This window comes from Metopolophium dirhodum, chromosome 1 (assembly GCF_019925205.1).
Source record: "Metopolophium dirhodum isolate CAU chromosome 1, ASM1992520v1, whole genome shotgun sequence".
NCBI classification, from domain to species: domain Eukaryota; kingdom Metazoa; phylum Arthropoda; class Insecta; order Hemiptera; family Aphididae; genus Metopolophium; species Metopolophium dirhodum.
In genome coordinates, this window is record NC_083560.1 from 18,535,956 (window position 1) to 18,556,568 (window position 20,613).

Here is a 20,613-nt window from a genome sequence, read left to right on the forward strand (position 1 = left end):
AGCTATTATTTTGTTTAAACTCGAGAAACGCATCTTATAAAATTTAAATCATCTTTTAAATACTGAAAGCGGTGGCGAAAAAAACACATAGGTAGCTGTTGGTTTCTCAATGACGTATTGTTATTAGCGAATGACACGGAGTCCATAAATTTTACATTGGCCCACAACAAACAAAGGGCTAGGTACATAAAGGGTTGTTATAAATACTTGTTAGATGTTCAAACAAAGTAATTTTTGAAATTATTTCATTAGACGATTTTATGTCGTTTTTTGTTGTTGCGTCATAACTGTATGAAAATCCATTGGCCACAATAACAACAAATCGTTTGACAGATTCAACTTTGAAGAATATTTTTAACATTTTTAGACAGTTTTCAATTTTTTTTTAGTTTTCTTTTCTGTATAAATGTCAAGAAAATGTTATTTGTTGGGTCAAAAAGCGTGAAAATTTAATACAAACTCCTGATATTTTGTTACAGTATTAGTTGAAAAATATTAAAAATACAGAAGCACACATTTTTTTTATAGGCTTTTAAAATTCGAATTTTTACAATATTTTTCAAACTTAAAGTTAAAAAATGATTTTGTAGTTAAAAATTTATAAAACGTTCAAGTTCTATAGTTAAGGATTGAAAATATAAAACAAGGTTCCACGTAATAGTAATAACTCTGTAACCAAAAAAACTAAAAAATACATATCGAACAAACAAGAATAACGATTTAAGTTATTTTGTTGTAATTTTATAATATTAATTCAACTTACCATATTAATAATAAGTAATAACAATATAAATATAATATAAAACATCCGCACTAACAGACCGTCTCCGCTCAGAACCGTTTTTTACATATTATAATGATATCGTTACATCCAAGGCCAACAAGTTAATTTTATTTAAACTTTTTAATTTAACTAGATAATTTTGGATTTTCATTAACTTAACTGTTAATTTACTAAATTTCTTTTTTAATTAACGTGAAACTAAAGAATTAATTTTTCATTTTAAGAAGTAAATTAAGTTCATTTTTTTAAAAATTTTATTACATTTCACTATTCCAGTCTATTTCGTTAAAAAATATTTTCTGTGAATTGTTTAAAGTTAAAAATGTATATTATTCCAATCTAACTTAGGTACATTGAAATACTGTATAAATTATAATCACTGTAATCTATAATTTAATTTTGGGTTGGATAAAAATTAAGTAAGCAAATTAACTTTTTTTCAACTTGATAAAAAGTTAACAAAAATGTGTGTTAACTTTTAACATGACTGAGTTAAAAATAATAATTTACTTGCCCAGCCTTTGTTATATCGATGAATTCAAATGTATTACCATACATTATACAGTGACCCAATTTTTGTAACCCATTGTACAGCAGAGCGACATCAATTCACCCGCTTTTTTAAACGCGTTTTTATAATATATAGTGCGTGGGTGTATTAATATTTTCAAGCCATTTTTTATCGCCACTTTTTAGCGAAATACATATATTAAAATCTCCAATCACACTTCATACTCACCTTGCGTATAAACGAGTCGGCGATCAAATCGGCCAAATTGGTCTCCTCACACTTACAGTTGCCGTCCAAAAACACTTGCGTTTTTCCGACGGCTTTTTCGACGGATTTTTCCGCCAACAGTCGCTTGTAGTATTCGACTTTTTCCAACATTTTCGCGTCTGAAATTTAAGAGCGTTATTTTTCTTCCACGAATACTCACGTGGGCGAACGGATATCAGCTAATATAATATAAGCGTTTTGATCGTAGACCTATACAGAAATGGAGACTGCCGAAGAGAGGTACTGAATCCAATATTGTTGGAAGGAATTAGATAAAGTATAAAAGATCACCATATCACCATATCCGACATTTGCTTAAATTATTACTTGATATATTTTTTTATTCTCTCATGATTTTCGAAAAGTATACTCTTTCTCTCTTTCATATACATATTAATACTGCTAGTAGAAAGAGAGGTACTGAATTCAACGTATTGTTAGGAGATAAAGTATAAAAGAAGATATCGTAGAAGAACAAATGATTTTCTATTGATCACCATATCCGACATTTGCTTAAATTATTACTTGATATATTGTTTTATTCTCCCATGATTTTCTAAAAGTATACTCTTTCTCTCTTTCATATACATATTAATACTGCTAGTAGAAAGAGAGGTACTGAATGCAACGTATTTTTAGGAGATAAAGTATAAAAGAAGATGTCGTAGAAGAACAAATGATTTTCTATTGATCACCATATCCGACATTTGCTTAAATTGTTACTTGATATATTGTTTTATTCTCCCATGATTTTCTAAAAGTATACTCTTTCTCTCTTTCATATACATATTAATACTGCTAGTAGAAAGAGAGGTACTGAATGCAACGTATTGTTAGGAGATAAAGTATAAAAGAAGATGTCGTAGAAGAACAAATGATTTTCTATTGATCACCATATCCGACATTTGCTTAAATTGTTACTTGATATATTGTTTTATTCTCCCATGATTTTCTAAAAGTATACTCTTTCTCTCTTTCATATACATATTAATACTGCTAGTAGAAAGAGAGGTACTGAATGCAACGTATTGTTAGGAGATAAAGTATAAAAGAAGATATCGTAGAAGAACAAATGATTTTCTATTGATCACCATATCCGACATTTGCTTAAATTATTACTTGATATATTGTTTTTTTCTCTCATGATTTTCTTTAAGTATACTCTCTCTATATATTATATATTCATATATCTATGATCTCTTTCTAACAATTTTGTCTTTTTTCGTGTAATGACTGGGTATAGGGGAGTATCGAGGTTCATTTCTTTATAGGCCTATGGTTTTGTTACGATATATTGGGATTATTATTATTATTGACTATGGACGTTGGAACTAGAGGTACGTACCTTGTGGAACGGTTTGGTCCAGTAAAATTGGCCCGCCGATGGCACTGACCAAACGTTTTTCCCTGTCGAATGTCAAAACCAATTTTCCCAAATATTTGGCGAACGCGTACGCTTGCACCACTGGCACGATTTGTTCACCCCTTTTTTCGATCACTGGATAAGGCCCGACCGGCCTTTCGTCGTCCTGTGGTGGCCCTGAAATGTATATAGAAAAAGGCTTAGAACCCTGCGGCTTCATCTGTGGTTTTTTTTAACGAGAACCACATTTTAAACGCAAAAAGTTGGGCACGCAACTTTTTTGAAAAATCAAACATGTAGTTTTCTAGTGTTATGTACTTAGGAATATTCCTTTACGATGGTTTAACAAAACACATAAAATCGAGGCCTTTAATCCACCCCCCCCTCCCACCGCATCAGGCGGCCAACGCTTTGGAATATCGGAACAAAATTGATGCCAATCGCTTATTGTATCGACATAGGTTTTTTACCGGGCCTATTTTACTACAGTTGTGGACTGGAAGAATTAACTCGCGCAATATTGTTGTAATACTCGGTCTATAGACTATAGTACTAATTACACTCAACATATTTTTATGGAATAAAATTATTTTTGTTTTTTTTCATGTCTTTATCAGTAATATAATGAATAGTACACGTCAAACGTATATAAAATATAATAAAAATATGGTGTAAACTGTAAAGTTTTCTAGAAATGATTGTTTCACATTAAATGTCTAAATAATTTCAAAACAAATTAACATTTAATGTTTATTCAACCTGACGTATTTTATACTGTCGGGTCATTGCATATCGTCTGCCAGTTAATTATAATCTGGGGAATAGTCGCCAACTGCTCTGTATGAAGGCGCCGCTCTAAATTATCAGTAGAAAATGTGGTTCAGCGTTCAGAGTTTATGTAACTTTCATTTGAAAATATGTCATTTCACACAAACAGGGTGATTCGAAATATGTATATATAGCTGTCTCTACTAAATATAATATAATATTACCTCATAAGTCTTAACGAATAAGGTGATCAGCGTTATAACCGTCGGAGATTGACTTTTTGACCGCCCCTGATACTATAATTATAGTTAACATATTATTATATACACTATATAGGGTAGTTTTTCGAGCACGCTCAGCCCCATTTTTCTCTTTAATAATACATTTATTCAAATTCTGATTTTTAAAATTTTTCAGTTTACCTAACTAAGACTATATTTTCAAATTCCTGATATTTGTTGTACTACTTCACGAGTGTCCTGTAGCGATATGAACTTTTGTTTTCAAAATTAGAACCCCCCCTCACCTTTTATTGCAAAGTATTTGGTGAATTATTTTTTTGAAAATGATGATGTATCTCAATCAAAATTCTGATGAGTAGTTTTTGAGTTATCAAAATGTTTATACTAAATATAATATTCTTTGAAAATGGCTATAGAAAAATATAAACTATGTGCCGGAATATTAGATGTAGTAATTATTACAGTTCTAACAAATTATTTGTATTGATGGATAAATTACAGAAATAAATTACTAACATTTTAAAACCACCAAAGTCCCAATATAATATGCACTTAACCCATTACCGCATAGACGCGTTATCCTTAATATACAAAGTTATATCACTCAAAAACTACTCGTTCGGATTTCGATTTAGAAGCAAAAAATCATGATAAAAAAATCTACGGAAAAATTAAAGTGAAAAGTTTGTATTGTCACGCGGGATCGTTCTCAAGTGGTACAAAAAAATTGCAAGTATTCGAAAATATGGTCATCGAGCGTCATTATTGAAAACTCCAAAAATCAGAATTTGAACACATGCATAGTTTAAGTGCATTCAAATAGGGTGAGCATGCTTATAAAAAAACCAACCAGTATATTATATAAGTATAATAGTGGTCGGGTGGCCCGAGAAAAAATTATCGTTCTTATTTACAGCTCTGAGCATGTCCATAGCGTCACGATTAGGGTTTTAAAATTTCATGAAATTTATTTTCTTGAAATATTTCTTTTCCGTGAAAAATAAAAATAAAATGTCTAAAAGCTTATAGTCATCAACTTCCAATTAACGAACATTTTTAAAAGTTGGTTTATTGCAAGAAACAGAAAATATGTAACATATTAAATTTAAAAATGTTAACATTGCATTTTAACTCTTAAGTTACAATTTTATAAACTCATAAGTCATAAGCCAACTCAACATCATAACTGGGGCCCGGATTTAAATGCAATTAAAACCATACAGATATGCTCTAACAAATAGCCGAAAATGCCCTTAAAAAATGCATTTTACCTTAAAAATCACCTTAAAAATGCCATATATTTTTTTATATACAAATTGTAATATATAAATAAAATATAATTGTTATGTATTAATTTATTATTTTATTAAAAAAAAACTGAAAATGTGTTGTATTGACTGCTATGATGTTGACACTCATATGTTTTGGCCGTTTTTGGGGTAATATTATTAATTCTAAACATACCAAAATATATATTAAAATGTATGTAAAATTAACATTTTAAGTAAGCATATTGTACTAACTAAATTTTGAGCATTGCATTGAAAAAAAAAACTGAATCGAAAAAAAAATGACAGTGTGTATGGAAAAACCCGATAAACCTTCTTAAATATCAAGAAAATAATTTATCTTTAGATAATATTTTGAAAAGGCTAAATTTTATATCTATATTGAACAAACGTGCACTAAAAACCAACAAAATGACCCAATAATTCTAAAAATGCAAAATAAAATTTGTAGCTTTCAAACCCTTGTTGTTACATGAAACGAATCATGTACTTAGAAAGCATTGTGTATGATCAACCAAAAATATATGCACTTTGCATTGAAATCCAGGCCCTAATCATAACATATTTTTGAGAGTCATTGCTCTGCGAACGCATATTATATTGTACTATGTTATAATTATATTATATAATATGCACAATTGAACAATTTGTAGACATAAACCACTCTTAATAGTCGTGAGTCGCGACCTTTTACAGTATGCAAAATATGATCTAAGTATTAAATAAAAGAGTCCAGAGCACATTCATATAAAAAATGATTTTACTCTCGAAATAATGCAAGGAATATTTTTCTCAACTACACAATATAGAAAAATACAAATATGATATAATGAATCAACAAAAACAATATGTTTTTCTTTGTTTCTATAAGCGTGTAATCAATATATTATTTATCATCATCTAGAGCCGAACGCGTTTAAATGAAGAAAAAATATTTTTCATAATATTTTATTGAAATATTTCGATTGAAAAATTTCAAGCGGCATATTTCAAATTCAGAACCCCAGTCACGATAAATACAATTTATTGTGATCGTGTAAAACGCGTTTCGTGTAAGCACTAATCCGATTTAAATTATTCGTCGATCGACCACTGCAGATTGGAAATCGGACAGTATATTAACGTCGGTCTTCGTCGCGTCGAAAAGAGACTTTACTCCACACACGCGGCATCCGTCACCGACGTTAATGGTACCTAACCCTATTAGATCGTAATATTATTTATTGCATAGGCATAGGCAGGTACATTAATTACGTCCGATTAAAAAATACGATTTGTGAGGAAGGTAGGTATATGTATTATACCCATATAACATCACTATATTATTATGTGTAACGCTGTACACACGATTATTCATAACGAATAATATTCAATGTCCCAAACTGATGGCTATAAATTACACGATATAATATTACACGCTTATTTTTGATGAACGATGATTTGTTTTTTTTCCCCGTCTTTTTTATTTTTTTTTTTTTTAATAAACTCGCGAGAAAGATCCACGAGAATGATGGGTGTTGTTGAGAAACAGCTGTTGTGTTATGCGCACACACATATTATATACGTATGCGCGTTCACGCAACAGGTGATCTACCGGAATGCGATTCACTCCTTGTGCGCGCCGGTCGGATGATAATAATAAGGGTTGTTAACCTTTTCTTGTGATATTATATTATTATTATTTTTATTATTGTGCGCCCGAGGTTTGGATAATTTCGTTGTTCTCCCGCGGGAAACAACTGCAGCTCGGCCCTAAATAATACGTTCTATTATAATATAACACTATACATATACACATATTATAGGTATATTATAATGCACGATGTGCGGGCTTATGCGGTCTTAACAAAATACAGCTTGACGCCGCGTACGACTATATCCACAATATCGTCTGCAACCGTACATTATACCATGGTCGTGCAGGCTTGGTATAAGGTAGGTTAAAACGTATAATAAATAATCGTAACGATAGGCAGCGTGTTAACGATCATTTGCTAGCGATTCCGTAGCTCGTATATTATTTCACACTCACGACATCTTTGACGCCTATACGAGATTATTAGGTGTGTATATATTATTTCCCCACGGATTACGAAAAAATAAAACATTTCATCGCACTTACCCTGTGCATGTACTATAATTATTGCGACGAGGTTAGTCCGATAACACGACCACCGTCGACAGGACTGCTGTGCGTGATATAGGTACAGGGCGACATTCGCCAAGCACGCTCACCCATCCCCCCCCCCCCCCCACACACACAGCTCAATGATGCAGTGATTAGGATTTCGATTTTTGGAATTCGTAAATACAGTAGAACCCCTCTCCAAGGGACCAGTTAAAAATAGCACCTTAAGCGGCAGGGCCGTCCCTAGGCCGGTGCGAGCGGGGCCCACGCCCCGGGCCCCGCGCCTTGGACTTCTCGTTTCGGCCCAAGCTCACGCACATGAACATTGCCTTCTTTTAGAAATTATTGATAAAGGTACATCACCTTTAAGAGTCTTACAAAAAATCCTTTGCAACAGTGTTGGTGATATTGATCCAAATGTTGCTATAGCATTAAGGATTATGCTCACATTACCAGTTACAACAGCGACAGACAGCAGAAAGATCATTTTCAAAATTAAAGTTGGTAAAAAATTACTTAAGAATAAAAACATTAAGTCAAGAGAAAACTACAAATTTAGCAATAATATTTAAGAACATGAAATAATAGACGGATTGGACTTTGATGATGTTGATGACACATTTGCTGATCTCAAATCAAGAAAAATTAATTTTTAATTATTATTGTTATTTCTGTCATTATCTATAGTAAATAATTTTATTAATCTATTATAAAAATATACAGTAATTTAATCACAGATAATATAATATGCATGTGTAATGTGTATGATGAATTGGTGCAAAATGGTTAGGTGAGGTATTGGTAAAGGTAATACTGTATAGGTAAAAATACTTTACACACTGAAAAAGGGCACCAGCAGAAATATAAACAGGAGTGTGGGACCAATGTAAAAAGTCTGGTAATACAGCACATACTATTTTTTTTTTTTTTACAAGTAATATTATGACAATTATTATTAAATAAAATAGGCAGGGGGCATCCCCCCTCCAGCAACCCCCTGCTGGAGCCATTGATTTTGAAATTTGAGAGGTTACGGGAGTGTAATAATTGCCTTTCTGTGGAATGCATCAATTTTTTTTTGTGGGCCCCGCTATAAGAGTTATGCCCCGGACCCCGCAAATTGTAAGGACGGCCCTGTTAAGCGGGAAATCGTAATACGCGGGAACAATAAATTTTTATTATATTTTACAATTGTATACGTATCTATTTTATATGCATACGAATTATATTTTTTACTTAGCAAAGTGAATCATTACATTTATATTACCTATTTAAAAAAATCATCTATCTTTCTTTGTTTCACATTTTTTATGTTTTTTGAATACAAAAATTGTTTTCGGAAATGCACGTACATTTTTAAAACGACGTGGAGCTTTACTTTTTCCAATAGAAGTCTTAATTGTTGAGAGCCAGTAGCATTCGTACATGCTAAAACTGATAGACGTTCTTTACTTATAGCTTGCCACCATGACATTTTTCATGTTTAAACACCAAAGATTTATCAGTCATCAATTTAAAAAATAACCCAAACTCATCTGCATCGAAGACATCATTAGGAGAGTATTCTTTTAAGATATTTGGCAAAATTATTAGTGAGGTATTTCTTTAAATGTTATACAATGCATGTGCATATACAATGTATTTTTATATTAACATCATTAACAAGACGAGCGTCTTATCCGGGAACATAGAGCGTATTATCGAGAGTTGATTGCACGTTAAGTGTTTTCAAAATCAAGGGACTCGTAGAAATGAGCGTATTAGCCGGGAAATCGTCTTAAGCGAGAGCGTCTTAAACGGGTTCTACTGTACTATTGTACGCACTCGAATGGACCGCATGGTTTTCAAATTCTCGAGACTTACCGCCGCACCTTTGGGCGCCCGTTAACATTTACAATTCCAAATTCACACCCAATTCGGGGGACAGGGTTGCGAGAAAAAAGTCTGAGAAGCACTGAACGAAAGGCGCCTGATGCCACCGGTTGAACGCGTGTAAACAGATAAACTAAATTATTAATGATAACAGTACAATAATAATAATAATATGAACCTATAATGGATATTATAATCAGTTATCTAGGTATTGGAGATGATATAATATTATTATTATTTTATATCAAACTCGTTTCGGTCGAACGAGCGCCATTGTTGTTATTTCATTCGTTATGCGATGTGCACGTAATACGAATAAAACAATAATTATGTGCAGACCCGTAACAGATAAAGACCTGGCAAATTAAATAACTTTTGTTCTGATCAAAGTTTTTTTAATTTTTTTTTCTTATCTATAATTTTTTATACTCTTGCGTTACACGTGTGACATTAAAACATTTTTTTATTTATATTTTTTAATTACTGAAAATTAAATAACTAAAATGTTTTAATATGGTTTTTATAAAACTTTCGACTCTACTAACATTTGGCCCAGTTGTTAATTTTTTATGATTTTGTAAAACGTCAACATTTTTCGAAGTATAGACTTATTTTTACGAAAAGTAAATACATTTAAAAAAAAATGGTATAGATTTTAACAAATAGGTACTTACCTATTTAGAAAAGGTCGTAAATCATTAAAAAAAGTGTTTAAACACTTTGAATGAATTTAAAATGTTTTACGACTGGATAAACAGTACGTAACAAAAATAATGAGATTTCAAAAGTGTTTGGATAATATTAAGATCTAAATTTTTCAAAATATTCGCCGCATTTATAATTTGCACAAAAAAATGTTAGTTTTCATTCGAAAAGCTAAGTTGGATCACCACAAGACGTTGTGAAAAATCGAAGTATTCAAAGACGATATTATCGTCTTTAAATAAAATTAATAATTCCAAAAAAACAGAACTTGAATGGAAGCACAACTTAAACATGATATTAGAACGAGGTGAGAGTGCTTAAGAAATCACCCTAACTATCATATCTTTGCAACATATCGTGTGATAAAAAAAAATGTAAATAATAAAATAAATTATATATATATATAGATTGCATAGTATAAAGAAATAATTATTATCGTTGCACTTTACATATTTTTTGGTTGAACGTATTTTATGGTTGTGAGTATACACGTGAATCGATATTTGTCAATTTATTATATTATACGCGTGAAAAAAATCCAAATACCATCCGAAGTCGAATAATTATTGTACTGAAATCACGTCGAAAATGTATCCATACTCAACGCCCCTCAAGTAAACGTTCAACCGAAAACAGCAAGCAGAACATACCTATTATTAATAACGAAACGTGGCCGACGAACACACAATTTCACGAGAACTTCACCGAAGTAATTTCGTCACACACCTGCGAGCTACAACACGATAAAGTTTCACGTATATTATATTGCACGCGAGACGTCTAAAACAAAATCGTAACACCGAAATCTACAAATATCTAATAATATCATAATACCTATCTCTGAAATTACTTATTATTGGGATTTCTATGGATTTTGCAAGGAGTTATGAACCTCCTGTTCGATCTCATAAGCGTTTCGTGTAATTATTTTGAATCGGAATAAAACATTTTTGTCTTGAATTTCTTTGCAGCTTTTAACGGTTTTAGATTTTAAAACAATTTTTCATCGTTTAGAGCATTTTAGGGGGTTTTAGGACATCTAGAGCTCAAGCACGGGGAAAACGGGACCTTCTATCGTGCCAACGAGATTTTTACCCAACCGAATGTTATGATTTTTTAATCGCCAACTTTCGAACGGATCCGTACGACGGACAAATACGGATCACGAGTGGCCACAAAAAATTGAGTGTGAATTTACAGTTCTGTGTAATTTTTGAAAATGTTCGATTTTAAGGTCGTAGGTAAATGAATCGTCGAGAAAACCTATCCAATTTGAGCTGCATACTCTCAGTAAAAATATGCAAAAACATGAATTTCTCATTTCTCATTTCTTCTCTTAAGACATGTTAAGTTACAGCAAAACCTCGACAACTCAAATCGGTTTGGGGGGGGGATAAAAAAATTCGAATTATAGAATAAATTGTGCGTACTTACTGAAATGCAGAGGCGAAGATATTCCTTCGAGTTATCGAAAATTTGACTCATAGACGTTCGAGTTATCGAGGTTACACTGTATGACTTATTTTACACACAAATAGATTATGCATACGGGCAATAGACTTTTAACACTCAAAACCGGTTTTTAAAAAACCGGTATTTTAGGATTTTTATTTAAAAAAGGATTATTATAATTTCCCAACAAGGTTTTTCCCGAATCGAATATTAAATTATTTTTTAATCGTACATTTTCGATCGGCCTACGACGTCAAAATCGATATTACTAATAGCGACGACAAATTGATTTCAATTTCAGATTAAAAGTCCACGTAGAGATTATCATGAAATTATGAATACTTTATTTTAAATTGAAATTTGTTTGGCTCGAAACGAGTGCAATTTTTTAGTGGATTTTTTAGCGCATTCCCCGCAACCCTATAACTATTTGCTCTATCATTTTTGTTCGTTCCTAATATTTCGAGTAAATCGATTATAATTACTTAATTAATAATTACCTAATTAATACCTATATATACCTAACCTTCTGCCTCGCCGATTGCAATGGACTTACCGCTGATCAGATACGAATGCGAATGTCCTCCGACCACCGCGTCCACGCCGTCCACTTCTCTGGCCACACGTCTGTCCATTTCTAGACCGGAATGTCCTAGAGCTATTATGAACTCCACCCCGGCGCTTTTCAGCTTGGCCACTTCAGCCCTGACGCTCTGAACTTCGTCGGATATCCGGACTCTGCCCACTTTGTTCGTAAACTGCGGCAGTATATACGGTTTAACCGATTATATAGGTAATATTATAACGTAATAACTAGGGCAGAGGACTTGTAGCTCTAAAAAGTCACCAAATATGCATTTAAATATACAAAATATGCACTTAAGTATAAAAAATATGCATTTTAAAGTGGATATTTTTGAATAAAAATTAAGAATTTTTCTGTTGGTACTTATAATTTTGATGAAAAAATGTTATTTACAAATTTATTTAACAACTTACAATTAATTATTTGAATTATTTGGGTTTATTTTATGGGTTTTCTTAACTGGATGCTTCTTCAAAACTTGAGCACCGAATTCAGACACATAATTGTTTAATTGTGAAATTAAAGACCTTTTAACTTTAGGCATTTTGTATAATAGATAGTAAATATAACGCGAACGCTAGTTGACCGTTGAGAAACACAGCGATTACTGAAATATGAATAAGTCCAATGTCTGCGACAGGCGTCCCCGTATCGATAACATTTTGTGCGTTGAACAATAATTGCGGCATTAGATCGGCAAATCTCGAGAAATATCGTCGATAATATCAACGTTATTTTGGATGTATAAATAAATAAATAAAAACGTCGAAGAAAAAATATTGGTAAACCTATACATTATTTAAAATATGCATCTAAAAGTATAAAATGGAAAAAATTTGCCCTATAAACCAAAAAAACGTAAAATATGCATTTATATGCACAATAAAATTTCAAAACTAGCTTTGTGGTAGCATGAAACGCATTTGTTTCGCACTCTGCTATTTGTGTGACTGTGCAAAAAAAATATGCAAATGCTAAAAGTCCTCTGCCCTAGTAACAACTAATAAGCACACAATAATATTAAAAATTTCAGGGATTCCCCCCTCCCAGCATGACAAGTAAATTTTTTTCTAAATATGTATATCGATATCGAAAAAAAAAACATTCAAATAAACAGTTGATACCAAAATAATAATCGTTTTATAATTGATTGTACGTGTACAAATCGATTTAAGATTTTAAATAATAACTGTAGCACGCTACTCGATAATTTTCCTCTGCAAGGAAAATTGAGGAATCACAAATAATGTGAAATCGTAAACAAAAATTTGAACTGCATATTTATGAATTTTATTTTACTACAATATGTTTTGCTTCTATTTAAATAATCTACTTTAATACATATTACATACTATTACTTATTAGCGAATGAACGAAAAAATTAAAATTATATCATCATAAAAATAAATTATTACATATTAATAAACAATTATAAAGTACATATCGATTACGATAGCTGTGTCAGGTGATTGGGAGTGTATTTATACCTCACGCACTACAGTAACAATAATTGAGATAAATGTAAAATGCCATCAAATTTGTTGTACATACACGCATTATAAAGCATGAATCAAAACCACTAATAACCGACAAAAATATGTAATTTTGAAAAACTAATTTATTTCTAAATTTTAATTTAAAATATTCATTTTCTACCATTATTTTTTTACGAATTTTGTGTTTTATAAACAAAGTGGTGAGTCTTATGGGTGAATTTTCTATTATGTATTTGAATACGTCCCGACCGATCCAGTCGATTTTGACTCTAATAAGCGACTGAACCTTATATCCGTGAGTCTTAAAAGCGCCGTTCACTGCAGAATGTAATAAGTGAATGTGCTGTGAATTTGTAGGAAAGTGCATTTTTTTTTAGTGTTTATGAAACCGTAGCTTTGTAAGTACATGATTTAAATTATGTGACTACGAATCCATTTATGAAATTGCGTCAATTGACATGTTTGAAAAACATTTTTTTTTTTTTTTTTGTTCAGTGCAATAGTAAAGACTAAAGATGAATTAGGTACCCGCAAATGAATATATGTAAGTTTGTTTTATTATTCTAACAATATAAATACATAAAAAAAAATTTAAACATTTTTCAGGTGAATAGCATTATTTTTTTTTATTTAATAAATACATTATTATGCATGTAAACTGTAATGTACTTATGTATAATATATAATCCTATAATCATATCAATATAAATATTAAAATTAAATTAAAAACCATTTTTATTGAATTTTATACTGTAATTTTTAGCGTTGTATATTGCATTTTTTTGTCATTTTTAATTTTTTTTTAAGGTTTTTTAGCGCATTATATTCACAGCCCTGGTAATTTTTTTTCTGTCCATAATATTGAAAATTCATATGGATATCGAAAAAACATTAAAATCGATCAATTATACCAAAACAACAATCGTTTTATAATTGATTGTACGTACAAATCGGTTTAGGATTTAAAAATAATAAAGTAGCATCCCACTCGATATTTTTGCTCTGCAAGGAAAATTGAAGAATCATAGATAATACGTTTTTTTTTTTTTTTGGTATTGTTATAACTGAGATTTCGGATTAATCGGATTCGAGCCACTTAAGCCAGATCAAGCTAATGATGGACTCGAAAAAACCGTTTCGATATAAATTGGACGATAATTGCACGTTGTATGACATTCATCTGCAGTCGAGTCTCGATAATTCTAAAACCTCGATTACGCGAAGGTTTTACTGGCGACAGTAGCGCTGTTAACCTAATTTATCTACGACATAATATTATGTCATGGAAGATTTTTTAGATGTGATCCAGAATTCACATTAAAACGTAGGTACAAACAAATTGTTAAACGTTGAATTGTATCTAGGTGCTTTGATTGCATCTAATTCTCATATTAAAAAAGGGGGTGATAGGGGGCCCCCCGACGTACGATGTCATCCGCACACAAAACATAATATTTCCCGCCTATTTTTTCTTTTTAAAATCACAAACAACGAACGCAATCGTAAAACCGAAAGCGTCGTGTATAGGTGCCTAACAATAACGCATATACCTACCCCCGATAACACTGCAGTACACCGTATACGGAAACAGTAAACAATATAAATAAACACTACGTTATTGTTATAATATGGAAACGAAACAATCGAACGGTACTTACTTCCGTGTCCGGTGTCAGGTAACCGATCACGCCTACGGTGCGCCCTCCGACCGCCAGGACCGTGGACGGCCGAATGTTCGTCAAACTCGGTTCCCCTTCGGTGTTGATGTTCGCCACGACTATCGGTATGGAACTAATGTTTTTGGACTTGAGGAACGGCGCCAGGCCTTCTGGGCCGTCTTCGAACTCGTGGTTTCCCAAACACTGTGTGAAAAAGTCCAAAACCACTATCGTTATAGTATTTATTATTAATGATTTACAGTCGGTGGTCGTGACATTTCATAGTATACAGGGTGTAACAGGAAGACCTGACAAAAAAAAAAAAAACAAAATGATGCTACTTAAACGAATGCCAAAAATTGTGAAAACTATAGTATGGTTGGTAAATAGTTTATGAAAAAAGTTTCTATACGTTCTAAATTAATTTACCCAAAAAAATATTGTTATATTGAAAAATTATTGAAAAATTCTAAAAAATAAACTAGTTGACTTCGATACAATTTTTTACCATCAAAATTGTTCTTTTAATCAAACTTACGAAATTGGCTATTTCGAATTTTCCAGAGTTAAAAAATAAAAATACTATAGTTATTTTTTACGCGTAGCGCAAGTGATTATAAATTATAAATAAATAAAAAATTTTTAATATTGATTAGAACTAAAGTTATTTCATCTGTCAGGTATTCCTGTTACATCCTGCTTAATATTAATAATAATATTTAGGGATATACTTAGGTTGTACTAATAAAAATTTACTTGAAATTTTTGCTTTGAAATATTCAATGGAATACGGAAATATGCATTGCTGCAAAAACGTGTTTATTAATTGTGTAATAATATGTAAGACTTATAGTTAGATAGGATACCACTAACTAAAAAGTTCTAAACTACTTAAAATATAACAGTCATGTAATCCGCTCTTAAATGGAATAAATATTACAAAGTTACACGCATATTGCCTGTAAATATATAACTAACAATTTAATATTCTATACATTTAAAATTTGCATATTTTTCAAACTAAAAAGCGACGCAATAAAGGTTATAATATAGGCTTTTCTAGTCTTAGAGTTAATTACGACAAACGGCTTGGGTCACTAACACAACATACCTACCACATATTTTTTTATAATAACTATGAAATAGGTAACTTTTAAAATAATGATGTATGAAATTTGTGTTGTCTTGTCAACAGAAAATTGTGAATTATTATGGCATATACCTAATCTATTTTTCGTTAATGAAGTATTTAGCTGCACCAAATCGTTCAGCTTTGTAGGTGACATTTTAAAAAATAAAGAATTAGTATAATAATTTATTAGTATTATATTATAGTTAATAATATATCTAAAAACTAACTTATAAAATGCATTCATTAAATATGCAATATTGTAATTTCATCATCATTATTTTATAGTTCTAATTAATATAAAATTTGTCAAGATCACGAAGTTTGCAAATTTTATTAATTTGTATGCAAAAATTTAAAAAATGTTTAATTTATATAGCCAAACCTTGTAAATGGAATATAAAGTTCCATACAAGCGGTTAATACTGTAACCAAAAAGTCACTGATACTTATATTAATTAGAAAACTCGTGGAAAACTGAAAGACGTTTTTTCAATGGTATTTTTGTTTAAGCACAGGTTAGGAGGAATAAAAACGAACACTAACCTAACCTAACCTAACCGTGATAAGAGCTAAAGTGCGATCTGTGTATCACCGCAACAAAATTTACTAATTTATGTTGCATACAGCCATTCTGATCTACATGTTTTTTTTTTTATTTTGTTTCTAAATAAATCACTTTTTTGAAGGTTTGTTTGTGATAAGTGTGATGGTTGTCTACGATAGTTGTTTAACACCGATTGCACTTCAGCCCGCATTACCGGGGCCCCCATAAGAGCCAATGTACGTGTTTGGAGAGTGTCCATTCTGATTTCACCTATTCTGTGGTATAATCATAAATGGTTGCCATAAATTATCTACACAATATTATAATATACCAACAGCCATAGTAAAACTGGCAGAAATTAATATTTTATTTGAATGGTCGCAACAGGTTGCATGACATAATAATATTGTATTTGATCGGATATAATAATTTTAACTTACAGTTTTGACATTTGGCCACTATATTATTATTAACCTAACTATCCGAATTTAAACGATTGAAAAACCAGTAGGACCGTTTCGATTAAATGTCATATCAATAGATTCCTTCAGACTAGGAGGGTGATCATAGTTTATTATTTCAATCCAAATATCTAGGTTGTTAAATAGGAGCTCGTACATGAATTTTTTTTCAGCTCACGAAAAATCAATATCGTTTGTGCTTGTGTTATAAACAAACAAGGGTTGCCATTATTTGTTTACAATATATAATATTACTTTTATAACAATTAGTGCATATTATATGGTATATACTGCCCTCCTAATGAAACAAGCAGTATGTCCAATAATAATTGATTTGTCGCTAAAACGAGTTTTTCCATGTCTTTCGGATTATGTATTATATTAATCTAATTTTAACACGGTGTTAAACGTCTTGGTAAATGTTTGCGTATAATGAAATACTAGAAAAACATGAAAAAAATCGACTAAACGGAGTTGAGTTGACTTTATGATCTACCTTAACTCGACTGGTCGAATTTTTTTTCGTCAACTTTTAACTCGGCTGAAGGCATTTTAATCGAATCAACCGTAACAACCAGTGTTCGGATTAGACGAGTATTTATTTTTACCTTCGATGACGATAAGTACAGCGAATCGGTAAACTTTTTTTCTTGTACAAACGGTCGCCCCAGCACGAGACGTCGCTCCGGTTTTAAACGAGCGCGTATTATATCGATCGTCGCGAAGGAGGAAAAAAAAATAAAAAAAAATACTCACGAAATAACCATCGGTGGGCGAGTTTATTCGCATTGACAGCCGTCCGCTGTCGTTGCACCACTCTGCCGAGCCGGAAAGCTCAGACCGAAAACCTTAGGGTTTTTCTCCGAGACGTACATTATATTTATATATATCTCGTGGCCAGAAGCTCGCGCTCGACAACAATATAAAATAATAATAATAATAATAATATGTTATACGCACGGCCAACGCGTATTCCGTTTCGGAGATCCGAAAAGCTCATCTCTGCGACGCAATACGTATTGGATTTCCGATTCCGTCATTGCCATGTATACACTCTATTCGGGCGCGCGCGGGGGGTGGGTTTTCGCTGCCCCCGAGAAAAGGTTAATCGAAAAATAAATGTAAAAATGCCGACAATAATATATACTGTGCAGTAAGCCCCGCGGTGCACCACTCTCCGCACACACACACACACACACATTATATATATATCTATAGTGAACACGTATACTACGGACGATCGTTCTTGTAGATACATAACATGATATTGTACGACCCCGAAACATCCCCCTCACTTTACCCCCATCCGGCCATCGACCGTTTAAGTTGGTCGTGGAAAATAATAATATCGTTATTATTTTTTTTTTTTTGCTCGTCTCGTACGAGACCGTTTTGACCGACGTCGTCTAATACGTACATGCATACAGAGTGTATAACGGTAAGACCTGACTGCAAACGGAATAGCTTATTTCGTTCAAATCGGCGCATTACATTCTATACGTTTTTTATTTCATATACTTTACGCAAAAGTCCGCAATAGCCGATTCTCAAATCTATTTTTTAGTCAAATTTCAAACGTTCATTCGAGTCGAGTATTTTGTTTTTACAATTTTTTAAATATCAATATTTTCTTTTGGAGCGAATCGACTTGAAACGTTCAATTTTTTTCAAAGGAATTTTCACTGGTAAATATTATCAAATTGTTTACTATTCGTTTTATATTTCGCATGCGTTAGCCTAGTATCGATTCGAATAACAATAATTATTCTTTGTTTAAAAAAAAATCCGCCGAGAAAGCCGATGGATTCTTCTTTAAACCGATGCAGCTGTAAATACTTCATCAAAAATCGTAATCCATAATGATATGCAATTTATAGTGGACGAAACGACGAAAATTTCATACTTTAGGATTTTCAAAGTTGTTTTATAATATAATGCCATTGTACGGCGAATGGGTTATTCGTTTTTATTCTTTCGAATAGCGTTAATGGGTTCCACGGGTTGGCGAGGGGGCCCGCGAAACCTTACGTTATCTAACGCAATCGCGATGAATTGATGAATGCATAATAATATTAACTATCCGAACAACACATAATATTATATAGGTGAAGGTCGACCCCGCCTTTACCTATGTTGTGTGTTGTTGTTCAGCTGACAAGGAAAAATCAACTGAATACGAAATCGAGACGGAGATAACGTACGATTGTTCAAGTACATAATACGATACGATAACGAACGAGGTAATAGAATCATACGTCATAATGGGAACACTATCCGTTTTTGGGATAACACGACACACAATCTGCGGCTATTATATTGTTTCAGTAGCCATTTTGATGGGTACGATTCAAAGTTTTCGCAGTTCGGACATTACGGTGTGAGGAATCCCGGAAAAAAAGTACACGGAAAAAAAGTCCGACAAGAAAATTATTATACGGAAAAAAAGTCCGGTTTGATTTATTGTTTCATAAAAAATATTTAAACTTATTTGATTAATTCAAAATTAATAATATAATATATGATTGGTATGATCTAATATGATTTAAAACTATAAAGAATTACAATTTCACGTCGTTATACAATCTACAGAAATAGAAGGTATTAAGGTAAGGTAGATAGAAAAAATATACTAGAATATATGATAGAAAAATCATTGAAAGGCAACAAAGATAGCACAATTAATCTGTATTATAAGATAAAATGTGAATGGAAGTTAATTTCTAAAATGCGTGAAGTGTTAGGAGTAGATAGAGTTAAAATAGCGTTACAAGAATTAGGTGAAGGGATTCCAACACCGAAAAAACGTACCGGTGAACGTTTAAAAAACTTATTGTCTAGAGTGGCCATTGACGAAATATCGGTGGAAGAATTTTTAATTAATATTGGCCATTGCATTCGAAAACGAAATAAATATTAGTTTTAAATTAAATGTATATTATATATTATACATTTAGTAATTTTATTTTTTTTTTAAATTAAACCGGACTTTTTTTCCGGCTCCCCGGTGTGAGACATTTAAAGGAAGCGTATTAAATATAAACGGCCCGACGAAAGAAAAGAAGATCGAGTGGAGGGAGTCCCGTGAGTCCTGGGAACGACGTCGGCGTGCTATTCAATTTATAGTTTATGATTGTGGTACTATACAATTATTGTGGTTTAACGATTTATAGTAAACTGCGCCAATATTTCATACTTCATTGTTCCAAACAGTTGTTTAATAATAATTATCGTTATATAATGCGTGTAATAGGTATGTTAACGACCTGAGCCGGTTGACATAATTATTATCGCTGAGACTATAACGTTTATTATAGCTTATAACCTTTATGCTATTATCGTTTTTCGATTCGAAAAC

At 31.9% G+C, this 20,613-nt stretch overlaps 1 protein-coding gene across 1 annotated transcript in view; it reads right to left on the minus strand.

Annotated features, from left to right (window-relative positions):
• Positions 1-20,613, minus strand: part of LOC132935158 (protein 5NUC-like) — a 42,392-nt gene that overhangs the window by 17,987 nt on the left and 3,792 nt on the right. Inside the window, exons 2-5 of the mRNA XM_061001627.1 lie at positions 15,122-15,325; positions 11,938-12,139; positions 2,908-3,102; positions 1,524-1,681 (exon numbers count right to left, since the gene is read on the minus strand). Of these exons, the coding sequence (XP_060857610.1) occupies positions 1,524-1,681; positions 2,908-3,102; positions 11,938-12,139; positions 15,122-15,325 (759 nt within the window). The remainder of the gene's footprint in view (positions 1-1,523; positions 1,682-2,907; positions 3,103-11,937; positions 12,140-15,121; positions 15,326-20,613) is intronic.